Raw genomic sequence first — 14950 nt, 5'->3', positions numbered from 1 at the left:
AAGGAAGTTAGGCAGGGCTGTGCAAATATGGGTGTTTGCTGTCCTTCTTCCCCTTCCTTGTCACCTCTGGGACCACTTGACTATTTGTTCCATGTTTTTCTTGGACTTTGAAGTTGAGCTAAGTGGCCTCTAACTCTTCAGTTCCTTTTTTTTTCTCCTGCCAAAGACAGACACTGTGTCACTCATTTTTCCTGTTCCTTGAAACCTCATCCATCCTCTACCAGTTCTCAATGTTACCCTCACTTATCTTCACTCCAGCCAATCTGATCACATTTTCCCTTACCTAGCATGAACATACACCTCTGTAATTCATGTCAGTGGTGTTAATCCTGCAGTCGCAGGTGAGGGCAGAAGGGAAGAAGCCACTGAACGCTTGGGTCCCTGGCACCTTCTGCTGTCCCTCCCAGTCTCAGCAGGGTGGGCTACACACAGGCTGCTCAGCATCCTCTGACTGACACCTTCCTTTCTGAAAGTTTTCTTGCAATACTGCATGTTTCTTGCTACTTATAATTCATCTCATACTTTGGCTTCCCTGATTTTTTGTTATTTTTTTTCTGTTTCTCTGATTTTTTCACCTAGTTTTTACTTTTATACCCTTCCTTCTGAAGTTTCAGGTCATTATCTGAACTATGAGCCCCTTCCTTCCCACTGGGATGGCTTCTGTTGTGCTCTATTGCTTCACTAGAGCCGTGCCAGGTTTTCTGAATGCATTTTGTTGGAGCTGATCTCCCCCTCCCCGAATGCCTTATATTTTCTCCAAAAGGCACTTTGAAGTTGCTCTCCACTTCAACACCCCCGAGCACTTCCTCTCTTTTTGTCAAGAGTCGGGTCAGGGAAAGCCTCCCTTGGGCTTTCCTGCATTTCCCAGCCTGAAGTCATCGCAGCCCCAGTCTGTGGGGCAGCCATGCCCTGGTGCAGGCAGTCCTAAAGGATGCCTAGCCGTGGGGGATACACAGGAGGCTCCTTCAGGGAGGGGGCCAGGACAGTCTGGACCCTGCCTTTCAGTGGTCAGAGCTGGTCCATAGCAAGGGTATGCCCAGCAACCTCTTCCTCTTCTGTTTGCTCTCTCTCGACAAGCCACACCTGGTAATTCACAGGCCAGTCCTCAGGGTGTTAGGCCAGTCAGATCATCACTTCAGACCTCCCGCTGCAGCCGTTCGTCCCCTGTGGCACTCACGTAACTGTGCCAGTGCGTGGGGCAAGGACTGTGCTGTCCTGGGGGTGATGGCCCCAGACACCCACCTCCCAGGGCGCCTTGTGGTTTCTGGTCACGGGCTGTGGCTCCCAGATTGACCTCGCTCAGCAGCTGCCATCAGAGGTGTGATAGCTGCAGGGCGGGAAGGCCCCCAGGCCTGGGGAAGGGGTGGCAGGGGTCGGGCCAAGGCTCCATCTCCTCCCCGGCCTCAGGACAGTGTGGGACACATCCTCTGCCAGGTCTGGAAGCCGAGACCTCTCCCGTGGGACACGGGCAGCACGGCAGAGTGGAGCCAGCCATGCCACGGGCCAGCTCCTTCCCCGAGCGGCGACAGCTCTCCCTGCTCCGTCGGGGCGCAGTGGCCGCTAGCCGCCCTCCCGCAGCTGCGGGTCGGTGTGAGGCAGCCCCGCGCAGAGGGCTCTGGGGTGGGGACGGTCCGTCTCCCCGCCTCGCCCCGAGCACGGGCGGTGCCTCCATGCACCACCCCCCCCCCCCCAGCGGCGTCGCGGGCCACGTGCCCAGGCCACGAGCAGCCCCACCGCGAGACCCGAGGGACCCCCGGGACCCCGGAGGGGGAGGCCACGCCCGAGCGCGAGGCCTGGGCGCGCCGCACCGAGCGCACGTGCCCAGCCCGTGGTAGGCACACATATGAACTCACGCGCGCGCGCACATACACCCACCCCCGCACCCCACTCCCCGCCACGCGCGCGCAGAGTCCTCCTCCCCCTCACCCCCGACACGTGCGTCCCCAGCACCGCCCCGGCCCCGCCCCCCGGTGGCGCGGGCGGCGGCGGGCGGAAGCGCGCGGCGTGTCGCGGGTGTCGCGGTGTCGCGGCGCGGGATGGACCCGCCGGCCAAGGAGGGGTCGCTTCTCGTGCAGCACAGCCACAAGTTCGGCACCAAGGTGGGCGGCCGCCGGCACGCGCCTCTCCGCGGGGCGGGCGGGGGTCGGGACCGCGCGCCGGGCCGGGCCGGGCGGCCTCTCTTCCTCCCTCCCGGGGGCCGGGCGGTCCCCGTGCCGCCGCCCGGGCCGGGCCCGCCGTCCCCGCTGCCGCCCCGACCGGGAGCTCTGCCGGGCCTCGGGCGCCGCCCGGGGATTGGGGAAGTGGGGCCGCGGCTTTGTCGGTCGCTAGCCCCGGCCCCGTGACCGGCCCGGCGGCGGCCGAGGGGTCCCGCGCCAGCCCCTCCCCGCCGGGACTCGGCCCCGCGTGGCCGTCCGGGCGCGGGGGTGCCGGCGGGCGCGGTCGGGGCCGGTCTGCGCGGCCGCGGGGCGGGGCGGGGCGCACGGGCGGGGAGGGGTGGGGGTGCACCCCCGGTGAGCTGCAGGCCCGGCTGCCGCGTCCCGCCGAGCGTCCCGGGTGCCCCCGCGGGAGCGCTCCCTGCGCCCCGTCGCTGCCCGGCCCGGGCCCGGGCCCCGGCCCCGGCGCGGTGCAAGCCCGGTGCCTTGCAGAGGTGGAAGCGGAGCTGGTTCGTGCTGTACCCGGCCAGCCAGCACGGCGTGGCCCGCCTGGAGTTCTTCGAGTGCAAGGAGCCGGCAGCGCGGCCCGAGCGGCTGGCCACCAAGCGCCTGGACAAGACGGTGGTGCGGCTGGCTGACTGCACCAGCGTGGGCCCCGTGGCTGAGAGCGGCCCGCGGGCTGGCACGGCCGTCTTCCGCCTGGAGACCAGCGACAGGAGCTACCTCTTCGCGGCTGACAAGCAGCAGAGTGAAGAGTGGGTGGCGAAGCTGTGCGAGATCGCCTTCCCGGTGAGCCCCAGGGCGAGAAGAGGGGCATGCTGGGCACCGTGCCAGGGCCTGGCGACCGTGCCAGGGCCTGGGCACGGCTGTCCCTGGGGAGGAGGGCGGCTGCAGGCAGGCTGCACTGGGGAGGGGGGCCTGGCCATCAGAGCATGGCGGGAGGGGGGTGTGCAACTTCTTCCTACGCAGTGGGAGGGCCTGGAAAGGTTGAGACACTGAGGCACGCATGAGTGGTCCCTGGGAGTCCGGTCCCCTCTCAACAGCTCCCACTGTGCCAGCAGCCGGGTGGGTTACGGGACTCCTTGGCATGCTGTCCGTAATTCTTAGTTGCAGCAATTCTTAGTTGCAGCTCCAAATTTCAAATAAGGCTCTTGCTCCCCATGTGGAGCCTGTCCTCGCCCCTCCAGAGGTCTGGTGGCGGCCGGGTGATGGCTGAGGAGCCTTTCCTGCTGCAGCAACAGTGAGAGCGAAGCCCCGAGAGCATTGCAGTGCCTGGCTCCGGGACCTGGCTGGCTCCTGGGCGGCAGCGCCAGCGGCTGCAGGGCCACTGCACCCCCTTGCCCAGCCTCGGGGCTTGCTCCTGCCTGCTGCTGGGAACACCCCTTCAGTGCTGGGCCTGCGGCACAGCCCCCTGGCTTCCCCGTACTCTGCCTGCGCCCCCATAGCAGCTCTGCAGCCTTCCCTGAAGCTGGTGGTCTCCCTGTGAAAGCAGGTTAGACAGTGGCTGGCCTACAAGTGCAGTCGTCCATGGCACTCTGTGAGAGCAGCCCACGCCTGCCCTGCCTCCCAAGTCCCTGTTCTGCCTTCCTGGGAGATGTCCACAAGCCTTGGGCTGCGCTTTAGTCAATTCCAGGCTTTGAGCGCTGGGCAGAGCTGTTTTGCAGGATTCTTGGCTGCACCCCTGGTAATCCCAGGATCTTCCCACAAGGACCTGGGTGTTTGCCGAGTGTGATTTACTTTCAGCCTTTTTTTGTCCCTGCTTGTGTCTCCCTGCAGTCCACTGTCAGCCAAATGTGTCTGTGCAGCAAGTGCCCTGCTGACCAGTGCAGGAGGCACTGGTGTGATACTGGAAATTACTCCATGTCCATGCCCCTGTCTGGTTGGTGCAGACAATGTTGCAACCTTTGTCCTGGAAATGGCTTGCAGGGCTGAGCTAGGGACACAGCGTGCACCTTTAAGGTGGTGTGGGGTGGTGGCGAGGCAGGGGACTATCTGCTCGGGGCAGCAGTGTGCTCATTCCTTCCTTCACAGGGTAGCTTTTAGTTGTGTGGTTGAGGTCCAGAAGCAAGCTGACAGTTTAGGAAGTGATGGGAAAAAAGCTGCAAGGATGGCATGTGCTCTAGAAAGACCTGGCCTGGAGAAAGACGCACAGGAGCTGCCCATGGCCTCTGTGCAAAAAGCTGAAGATCCGCAGTTGTGATTTCTGGTCATCCACATAGAGGGCATGATTCTGTGTCATGTTTGTTGCTGGCCAGAGAGTTAAGCGGGGTCTAGTAGCTTGGGAACTGGGGCCAGAGATTGTTTGGAATTCAGAACAGAATTTCTTTTTCTTTTGATATGAGGGAAAGTGCAGTCAAACAGATCCCTAAAAGGCTCTGGCAAATTGGCTGGCCCTTGACTTCCCAGTCCCAGGCTGGAACCCTGCTGCATTAGATGCTTTAGCTGAGCAGGAGCTGCTGCTATCAGCTCTAAGGATACTAGGTTGTTAGCAGTCCACATCCTATTTATGAGCCAAACAAGAGGGCCTGGTGGCCCTTTTTGGGCCTTGCCTCTTGTTCGGAAGCTCACGTGGCTGGGTTTTAAACTGAAACTGTGACAGCTTGCCTTCTGCAAGACATACACTCTGCTGCAACCCCATCTCACGTGACCCTGAGAAACAGCTTTCAGCTCCTGTCCAGATAAGGACCTTCATGCAGCAGTGCAGAGTCTGCTGAAGCAGCTCTTACAGGGCATCTGTGAGCCTTTGATTTGCGTGGGGCTTCCCTGGAGGAGGATCTTTGCTATTTGGTGGTAGCACCAAGGGTGCATCCCCCACGCAGGCCCTTGGGAGACCCTGCTGCAGGGACATGGTTGCTGACAGAGTGTGTGCGCTGCACTTTCAGTTCTGCATGCGCTAAAATAGAAGTGCTTGCTTCCTTTCTGCGGGCTGTGCACTGATACTGGCACCGCCTTGCTGCCTGTACAGAAGCAGGACGCAGACCTTTGCGTTACTGGGTCATCTCATCAGCTCCCTCCCTTGCTCACACTGCCGGGAGAGTGTGCCTGCGCCCGTGTGATGCTTTGGGCGCTGGCATGTCCTGCGCTGGAGCACATCAGTGAGGAAGCAGAGCTGTTCTCTGTCTTGGCACCAGGGCACCTGCATGGCCATGCTGTAGCGGTCAGAGGAGCAGCAGTGGAGCTGGCACATGGGACCCCCAGGTGCTGCCCTGCAGGAGACCATGCCCCAGTGCTGGCTTGTGCTGCACAGGGGGCAGGGTCTGGAGGGTAGGGCTCATGGGAGTAACTGCCTTTTTCTGCACCCGGTCCAATGCACAGCCCAGCTGGGCCCTAGGAGCTCCAGGGAAGACCCTCCTGTGCTGCCTGGCCCTGTTCATCTGTGTTCATGTTGGGTTGGGGTGGGAGGCCTGGGGTCTGTCGCTGGCTCTGGGCTGGGGAGGGCTTGATATGGCTGCAGGATGGCCAAGCTGTGTGGGGCTCGGCTAGGCCCCTTGGGGAGGATGGCAGGGCCCAGGCAATTGGGGGCTGGGTGGCAGTGGGTGCAGGGGGACCCAGGGGCTGATGTGGGAAGCAGAGTCTGGGGCTGATCTGCTCTCCTTGTCAGGGAAACGGCCCCAGCGATGCTGGCGTGGTGGCCCGGCGAAGCAAAGAGGGCAGCGAGGAGACGCCGGCCCTGGAGATGGCCGTGAACTCCATTTACTACTCAAGAGACGAAGGTGGGTCCTGCTGCTGCCCTGATTTCGGGCCACCTTCTGCGGGGCCTGTCCTGCTGCTGCCCCACGGCTGGGACTCCGGTGGCAGGGCGAGGCCTCGCCTGGAACTGGGGACATGGCTTCCTGCGCTCTCCCCTGAGCATCCCTGTCCCCGCAGTGAATGCCTTCTGGGTGACGGTGCAGCGGACGGAGGCTGCGGAGCGGTGCGAGCTGCGCGGCACCTACGTGCTCAAGGCTGAGCGGGATAGCCTCATCCTGAAGGACCCACAGACAAATGCCATCCTCTATGTCTGGCCCTATCGGCTTCTCCGGAGATACGGCCGGGACAAGGTGTGGGGCGGGGGGGGCCTGCATGCCCTGGGTCCTGTTCCCCCACGGTCTTTCCCTGGCTGAAGGGGAAGGAGCTGATGTGCCCGACCAGCCTGTGGCAGCCATGCAGTTGGCCCTGCCAAATGCCAGAACTGCTACAGCCCTTGGTGACCGCAGCAGGGTCCCAGGGGCAAATATGATCCTCTCTGTCCCTGGCTGCTGCTTGTGTCGCTGCGCAGGAGCATGGGCTGGCAGGACACCCATCCCCGCTGAGGGCATGGCTGTACAGAGGCCCTCTCAGTGTGGTCCTTGCCCCACTCCCACTGGGGCCGTTGCAGCCCCTGCCATACCTGCAGCCGGCCATCCCTGCAGCTGGCTTGCCTCCCTGCAGCTGGCTTGCCTCCATTCTCCATCCCAGTGCTCCCCAGCCCATGCCATGGGCAGGCCTGTCCTTCCTTGCTGTGCACAAGCTCTCCCCAGCCTCTGGGGACCTTGGCTCCCTGCAGTCCTGGCTCTGCCCTGGAATAAGTCCATCCCTCCCGAAGGACGGCGGCCAGAGCAGGAGGGGCTGTTTGAGACATCAGTGACTCTAGATTCATTCACCTTATGGGGCGTACTGCTCTTAGCCTGGCTGACCTGTGCAGGTCTGCCCCCTCTCCAGTGTCCTCCAGCAGCAGGTGCCCGATCTGTCTGGCTGCTGCCCTGAGTGCAAGAAGTACCTGCCGCTCTGGATGGGGAGGAAGTGGTCTCCCCAGGGCTGTTTATAGAACTGACGGTGTTGGCTACAGTTTGCTGATGGTGCTTTCTGCAGCACTTTACCAGAACAGAAGTGGAAACTTGAGCTGCTCTTGGGGAGACATCTGGCTAGTCTGCAGGGTCTGTGCCAGGGGCAGGACAAGAGCCACATGGTGTGAGGAGGAGGCAGCTGCACCCACAGGTCGCTGAGCGGTGTCGGGTTGGCTGTGCTTGTGTTTGGCAGCATTGACCCACAGAAGGAAGTCTGGCCTCAGGTTTTTGCAGCAACCCAAGAGGCTGATGCTGCATGTGAGAGAGCACCAGTGAGGCAGAAAATCTCACCTGGATTCAGGGACTGAGGTTCAGGAAGGGTGTGGGCATCTGCTGGTGGGAACCTGCGCACGAGTGTGTGTTCAGGCCTGAGGAACACAGCCTTGGTGCAAGACTTCCCTTTAAAGAACTTTATACCATTAACAGAGTAATGCTGGTAAGGCAAATGCTTTGCTTACTGTTGGTAGCCAAGCTGCTGCTTCTGGCCTTTCTCCTGTGGAAAGCCGTGGTGCCTCTGTCTTGTATTTCTCGCCTCTGGATCGCTTCCCTTCTGCCTGACTAATGCTGACTTACCTGAGATGCTCGTAACAGTTTCCCCTGCTGAACTGTCACTCATCTTCTCACCCTGCTCCATTCTTGGTGCTAACTGCGTGTTATTTCGTACACTGTCTGGTGCCAGTAGTTGACCCTGCTGGAATTGCTCAGGTAAGGCTGCAGGTCTTCAGCAGGACCCGCAGCTGTGGCCCTGGGGCATCTCGCAGTGATGTCCCCTCATGTGTGCATCCCACTTCAAGTTTCACAGCTTGTTCTGGGCTGCTGGACAGCATGGCCTCCCCCAGCCCAGGTGCTGTGCAGCCGCGGAGGGCACTGTCCCCCTGAGGTGCTTGCTGAGCTGTGGCCCTTGCTGTGGGGAGGAGCAGGGTGTTCAATGAAGTCCCTCTTGCAGGGTGTGCAGAACGAGCGCTGCAGCCACATGCCCTTTAGCAGGCAGCACAGCCTGCGCAGTGCGCTGGGCCAGTGGGTGCTGGGCAGGATGCGACCCTTCTGCTTCCCCTGCAGGTGATGTTCTCCTTCGAAGCTGGCAGGCGCTGCGACTCCGGCCCAGGGAACTTCACCTTCGAGACCAAGCAGGGCAATGAGATCTTCCGCCTAGTGGAAGCCTCCATCCGGGAGCAGAAAGCGCAAGTGGAGGAGAACCGGCAAAGCTGTGACTCGCTGGATTCGGACAGCCCCAGCGTGGTGCTGATGCGCCAGGCCCTGGCTGACTCCCTGAGCCTGGAGCTGCCTGCAGAGGGGGATGACACCCTGGCACCCAAAGCAGGGCTGACACCCCGGCCCAGTGCGGCGGCAGAGGAGCGAGACACCGCGTCTCTGCTGAAGACCCGGACTCTGCCAGAGCTCCCTGTGCCACAGGCCAAGCCTGCGGTCCCCAGCACACCCCCACGCTCCCCTCTGCCTAAGGTGCCCCATGCTGTGCTGCCAGCCGAGGACCCATCCAGCGTGTACTCGGAGCCCCTGGACTCGGTGAAGGGCTTCCGGCCCTGGCTGGACCCGCTGTACTCGGACCCCATTGACAGCAAGCCCGTGAGCGGGTCCAAGGTGCCCAGCGGTGCCACGGATGAGATGAAGCTCCGGCTGCCGGCGCCGCTGTACTCGGGCACGTATGAGCAGGTCCGGGCTGAGGGACGCAGCCAGGCCCCTGCAGTGCCTGGGCAGAGGGAGCACATCTATGACGAGCCTGAGGGTCGTGCTCCCCGCTTGCTGCCCGCCCCCACCTGCATCTACGATGAAGCGCGGCCCGCGGGCGAGGCCTGGCGTACCCAGGGCCATGATGGCAGGGGCGGCTACGAGTATCCCTACAACCCCATCACTGACGACTACTCGGTACCTGCCTTCCAGGCCAAGGCAAAGGGTCCCAAGCCGGTGCCGGCCCCCAAGCCCCCGGCGCCCTTCATCGCTAAAAGTGGCGAAAGGAGTGCGGACCCTGGCAGGCGGCGGGGGAACCCTGCTCCTGAGAAGGCGGTCATCAAACCTGGCCTCAACAGCAGCAATAACAACAACGTGGAGCTGCTGTACAGCCAGGTGGTGAAGCCCCAGCATGTCCAGAAGAAGGAGCAGTCTGTGGATGAGTGCAGCTTGTCGCCTGTCTATGAGGACTTAGGAGAGATCTAGCGTGCTGCTCTTCTGCACCGGCCCAGGAGGGACTGGGGGGCCTGGGCCCGTTCGTGAGCAGTGCCAGCTGCACTTCTGCATGGTCCCGAGGGTGGCGTGGGGCAGGGGACTCTTCTGGCTCAGGCAGAGCCCCTCTTACTCACCAGTGCTGAGGTGCTGCGCTTCCCTGGAGGCCTTTTTGACAGCGAGAGCAAGAGAGCTGTGGCTGGCGCAGATGCCAGCATGCTTTCCCCACTCTGGAGCTGGGTCCGCTGCTGCCTCCTGGTCTGCAGTGGGGCTGGCTGCGTTGCCCTGTGCCTGCTGCGTTGGCTCCAACTCTGACCGGGCCGCAGGGCTGTGTTGCTCTCTGCTTTGCCATCAATCTCCAAAGTATTTTTATACAAAATTATTTTAATATTAAAATCTCTGTGTCTTAGAATGAAATGTTTGCCTGTGGCATGTCTGGGCTGTCAGGCACACGGATGGGGAGGTGCTGGTGCAGTGCTGCAGAGTAGGGCGGCTTGGCTGAGCAGTGTTCACATGGTGGCACGTTTGTGTCTGTGCGAGAGCTGCTGAGCTGAGGAAACAGTGAAGAAAAGCACGTGCCAGATTCAGCTGTGACGAGGATGCCAGGGGATTAAAGGATATGAGAGTCAGACCTGCAGATACCTTTATGTGGTGATGGGGGCACAAGACGATGTGAAGTCCTGAAAACATGTGGGTCTGCTCCGAGTGTAAAGGTGGGCAGGGCCAGGCTCCAGCTCTGCTGCAGCTCAGTGACTGGTCAGTCACAGGATCTCTCCTTCCCCAGCCTGATCCCTCTGCTGATTTCCCCCCACTTCCAGCTGGTCTTGAAAGGCCTGGCATGGCCCAGTCTGGATACCAATGACTTTAATGGCAAAAACTGTGATCCCTGCTGTGTGATCTGAGGCCAGGGGTTTGGCTGTGATTGCTGTGTGGCCAGCCTTGGGCAGAAACCTGTGCAGGGGAAAAACAAGTTGTCTGTTTGGCGCTGGTAATGGTTTTGAGAGATTTTATGTCCTGTCTGTGTGAGGCTAGACCAGGCACCCTGGCATTGGCTGTCCCCGAGTCTGGATGGGGCTACTGACAACTTCTGCGGGTTTACACACAGCAGCAAAATGGCCAGGTGACAAGCAGCACTATGATGTACCTGTGCGGGGGACTAAGCATGACTTCTGCAGCCCCAGCTCAGAACTAGGGAGCCACAATCTGGTGGGGAAGTGTGGAGGATCAGGTTCAGGTCCCAGACTGGCCAGATGGTGACAAGGTGGTGAGCTCTGACTGGGCATTTGTTTGGTGCCCAAGCTGCAGGAGGGGAGCCTCAGTGATGCGACAACACAGCACAACTGTAGCCAGGACCAATTTGTGGCTGTTCTGTGCTGGATCTTCTTCCCCACTGGCCTTTAGCTGCAGGAGAAGGGAAGAAGCCTGAGGGGCTTTGGGAATCTGGGATGCTGAGGTGGTTCCTGCCTGAGATGAGAGGCATGAGCAGCAGGCATCTGCTGCTCATGGTTGGCTGCTGGGTGGTCCTGTGCTTGTGTTCGTGTTCAGGCGGGTCATCCCAAGAGCAGTTCTACCTGCCTGCTCCAGAGAAGAGCTCTTGGCATTACTTCAGAATCACAGAATAGTAGGGGTTGGAAGGGACCTCTGTGGGTCATCTAGTCCAACCCCCCTGCCGAAGCAGGGTCACCTACAGTAGGCTGCACAGGATCTTGTCCAGGCGGGTCTTGAATATCTCCAGAGAAGGAGACTCCACAACCTCCCTGGGCAGCCTGTTCCAGTGCTCCGTCACCCTCAGAGGGAAGAAGTTCTTCCTCATGTTCAGATGGAACTTCCTGTGCCTACTTAGTGGGGTCCTAGGCTGCCTGTCCGTAATCCTTGCTCGTGAGTCCAGTGTGAGGCTCCAAGATGTAAACAATGAGGAGCAGCTTCCCAGAAGTGGAGCCCTGGGGCTCTCCCTTCCATACGGCTGTGGGTATTTGTGCATCTCCATCGCTGCGGTCACTGTATCTCAGTGAACTGTGTCCGCTTCGTCCCATGGAGCTGAGTGTGGTGGACATGCAAAGTGGCTTTCACTAAAGAGAGTGATGGCGAGGAACGAAAATGCTCCAGCATCTGTGCCAGACCAGTGGTCCCTGCACTCCTCTTGGCTGGGAGGAAAGGTAATTAAAGTTTCTTGCTTTAGCAATGACATCATCTCTTCTAACAGCCCACTTGGGACTAAGATGTAAGTGCACAAGACAGGAGGAATGCTTCTATGTATGGCCTGCTTTATTTATGCACCCTGCCACATGACAGAGAAATGCGTGCAGCAGGGAAGGCTCTTAGTCTCTGCTGATCAGGAGAGAGTCCTGGCTCAGTGTTGCGGAACAGACCTGTTGCCTTGGTCAGACTTGTGCTCTATGCTTTACCTTACCCTTTCTGGCAGCAGTTCAGGGTGTAATAGATGCTTTGGGAAAGCATAAGAAATAAGGTAAATGCAGAGTGACCCTTTGGTTGGTCACAGCCTTCCTGTTGCCGAAGCAGAAGTCTGCAGTGAACCCCAACTTTGGGACCAGGAGATGATCTTTCTGGATTCTGCTTAGATTAGTATTTCTTCCCTCTGCCTTTGTAGAATCACAGAATGGTTTGGGTCAGAAGGGACCTTACAGACCATCCTGCCATGGGCAGGGACCCCTTCCACCAGCCCAGGCTGCTCCCAGCCCTGTCCAGCCTGGTCTTGAACCCTGCCAGGGAGGGGGCAGCCACAGCTTCTCTGGGCAACCTGGGCCAGGGCCTCACCACCTTCACGGTGAAGAATCTCGTGCTAGTATCTACTCTAAATCTACCCTCTTTCAGTTTAAAACCATTCCCCCTCGGCCTATCACTGCACTCTCTGTGCACAGTTCCTCCCCGTCTTTCCTGTAGGCCCCCTTTAAGTACTGGAAGGCTGCAACAAAGACTCCCTGGAACCTTCTCTTCTGCAGGCTGAACAGCCCAAACTGTCTCCACCTGTCCTTATACAGGAGCTGCTGCAGCCCCCTGATCATCTCTGTGGCCCTCCTGCTTTCTGTTTCCTTTGCCTCGCTTCCACTGTCTCCTTACCACAAATTTCCATGTGTTGAACAGTGTGGCTGGGTGCAGCTCAAACTCAGCCGTGGTGTGTCACTGTGGTTGTGTGCTGTGGCTGAACTCAGTCTGCTTACCTGGAAAACAGCACCCTGGCAGCCGCTCCTGAGCAACGCTTTGCTGAGGTGCCTGGGGACGTATGGCTTATGCTTGGCTGCTCTCTCTGCCCATTTTCTTACAGTGCAGAAATGGTCCTGGGCGAGCACCTTGCTTTGTTTCTGCCCAGTCCAGGTGCTCCAGGCCAGACTGGGGGAGGTGCACAGGAAGTCCTCTGGATATCAGACTTCCTCATGAGGACAGCCTGTGTGCCTCCCTGTCCTCTGCTAAAAGCCCATGGCCCAGATTAGCTGAGAAATGTTGGAGTACCAGTCTAGAAGCCACAGCTGGGATGCAACAGAAGCAGAAGTCTTGGTCTCTGTAGGCCAGGTGGCAGTTTTTACCAGGAGAAAATGACTTAGGAGCTGCTCAAAGCTCAGCCAACCTCTTCCCCTTGGGGCTACCTTTTTCTGTTTCCCATTCTGAAAGATACATCCCTTTATAACTGCTACTTCCACCCCTTTAGGGCCTAGTGTGGTGCAGGCACGAGACAACTGTTCTGCCAGCATACTCGTTTCATGCTGGCACTGGGGAAAGGACCCAAGTTCCATCTGGCTGTGAAGAGCTGGTCACAGCAACAGAACAGTTATTGCCCTGCTTCACACTGTGGCGATCAGGTGGAGGGATTCTCCACAGGGACCCCCAAACAGCCCCGATTTTGCGATTTGCTTCCCCTTACAGTCCCTCTTTCCAAGTTTCCTCTTTAGCAGATTCCTTCTATCGGCAATAAATCACAAGCCCCTGTTTTGTTTACCCCTTCCCATCAGCAAGGTGTTTTGTTGACTTTGTACCCAGGTTTGGTATTTATGATACGATACGCCCAAGTAATTTCCACCTGCACCATCAGTTCAGTCAAACTGATTTCCACCCCTCCATCTGCCTGATTTTGTCATTTTCCTGTTGTGTGCTTTTCATGCCCCAGGCTGGGCCGTTTGTATGTGCATTACTGCACTTTGGTCCTGCTCCTTCCCCCGCTCCTCATGCTGTGAGCTTGTTAGAGACAGGCAGGGATTAGCCACCAGTTTGCACACCATGACAAACCCATATCACTGTGCCTGCAGTGGTGTCTGCCCCATCCTCAAGGTACCTGCCCTGGACACCTTGTTCCAAGCAGCTGCCTGAGATGCAGCCTCTTGCCAAGCACGGGGTGCGACCAGGGTGTGGGAAGAGCAAATCCATGCCCTGGGTGGCTAGCAGGGCCTGTTGCTGAGCTGGGATCCAAGGGAAAAGAGATGGCTCTGATAGTTCTGCTCCCCTGTGGCAGCAGTCCCCTCGGGAGCATGGTGTTTGCATCATGCCCTTGGTCAACTGGCTGTTTCTCAGGAAGTACAGGTCACTGCTGAGATTGCTGCATGCAGTACACATTATACACTACAGGCAGTAAGTGAACATCATGGTGGATAACTTTATTTTGAAACAGCTCTTCAGAACAAAGTAAGTAGAACACAAACCCCTGCTGGTGCTTGGCATCCAGGAAGCCCAGTGAGACCGCCCCACCTTGGCTCAGTCAAGCTGCCCTTGGCTCCTGCCCTGCCAGGGGCAGCTCTCCTATGTCTGCACTGAAGAACAGGCTAGCATCTGCGCAAGCACTAGGCAGAATCTCTCGGGAAAGCTCCAGGCCAACCCCCCCCCCCCCCCTTCTTCTGAACCCTGCCAAAAAAGTACTTGCCATGGTGGCTTGCAGAACAGCCCCATAGGCACAGACGGGCCATAAGGAGGAGAGTATCCAAGCAGCAGCTGCCTGGTAGAATGGTGCTGTGCTGCAGCTCCAGCTGCGGTGAGCTGTCACTGCATAGGAGCCAGCCAGGGCATTACAACTGGCTTGGCACTGGCTACAGACCCCTTCAGGAGCTGTGGAGTTGGACAGCAAGACCAATTATGGAAGCAAGCAAATCAGCATTATCGTGGGTAGTGCTGGACTCAGGAGGGCAGCATTCCAGGCTTTAAGATTAAATTCAAAAGCCCTCTTTTATGCCTATTCAAACACCCTGCTGAACCTGCTGCTGCAGGATGAGGGCAGTTTGATGTTACTGCCTACTTGATCTATCTGACTTCCTCACCGCCCTGCTTGCAGCTTTTCTGCACCCGCTGACAGCAATCTGTGGTTTGTGGCCTGTACTAGCCTAGTTTCAGAAACCCAAATTTGAGGCATGCTGGTGATGCGTGCTGACAAGAATGGGAAACACAGGGTGTTGCAGGGGATAGCCAAATCTCTGGACAGAGGGCCCCGGAGCAGCAGGCTTCCTGCAGACTGACTTGGTGACTAACAAAAGCATAAAACAACAAGGAGGAACAAACAATAGGAAGTGCCTGTCTGACCAAGGCCAAGCTTAGTGTCTTGCCTGACCACTTCCGGCCCGGTGCGTCAGGCTTGGCAGCTGAGCAAGACGCCAAGCCTTGACTGCACGTGAGTCGGCTTAAGCAGTGGACCTGGGGTTCACTGCAGGAACTCATCATACTCTTTGGGGATCAGCAAGTGCTCACAGGAATCTCTCCTCATCGTTGCTGGTCTGAACACTTGGACAGGAGAAGGAGCCATCAGAAGTGGTGCCACCATGGCTTTGGCTTTGCTTGGGTGCTGCAATACAGGGACAAACTATGAACATACCCTGTGGA

General features: G+C 58.8%; 2 protein-coding genes across 5 annotated transcripts in view; one reads left to right on the top strand and one right to left on the bottom strand.

Moving 5' to 3' along the window:
- Positions 1 to 1980: 1980 nt before the first annotated feature.
- DOK1 (docking protein 1) lies at positions 1981 to 9532 on the top strand. Of its 2 annotated transcripts, XM_075420168.1 has the most exons (5): positions 1981 to 2099; positions 2646 to 2942; positions 5755 to 5866; positions 6021 to 6193; positions 8018 to 9532. In XM_075420168.1, exons 1-5 carry the CDS (start codon positions 2037 to 2039, stop codon positions 9128 to 9130), a joined length of 1758 nt encoding a protein of 585 aa, XP_075276283.1. In that variant the 5' UTR covers positions 1981 to 2036; the 3' UTR covers positions 9131 to 9532. The 2 variants fall into 2 exon arrangements, with proteins under 2 accessions (XP_075276283.1, XP_075276284.1); XM_075420169.1 differs by lacking the exons at positions 5755 to 5866; positions 6021 to 6193.
- A 4199-nt stretch (positions 9533 to 13731) lies between these two features.
- Positions 13732 to 14950, bottom strand: part of M1AP (meiosis 1 associated protein) — a 38604-nt gene continuing 37385 nt past the window's right edge. For all 3 annotated transcript variants that reach the window (XM_075420165.1, XM_075420167.1, XM_075420166.1), the window contains one exon: positions 13732 to 14912. In XM_075420165.1, coding sequence (XP_075276280.1) covers positions 14772 to 14912 — 141 coding nt within the window. In that variant the 3' untranslated portion in view covers positions 13732 to 14771. The remainder of the gene's footprint in view (positions 14913 to 14950) is intronic.

This window comes from Opisthocomus hoazin, chromosome 5, assembly GCF_030867145.1.
Source record: "Opisthocomus hoazin isolate bOpiHoa1 chromosome 5, bOpiHoa1.hap1, whole genome shotgun sequence".
NCBI classification, from domain to species: Eukaryota; Metazoa; Chordata; class Aves; order Opisthocomiformes; family Opisthocomidae; genus Opisthocomus; species Opisthocomus hoazin.
Note: the sequence above shows the minus strand (reverse complement) of the source record. Positions and strands in the feature narration are given on the sequence as shown.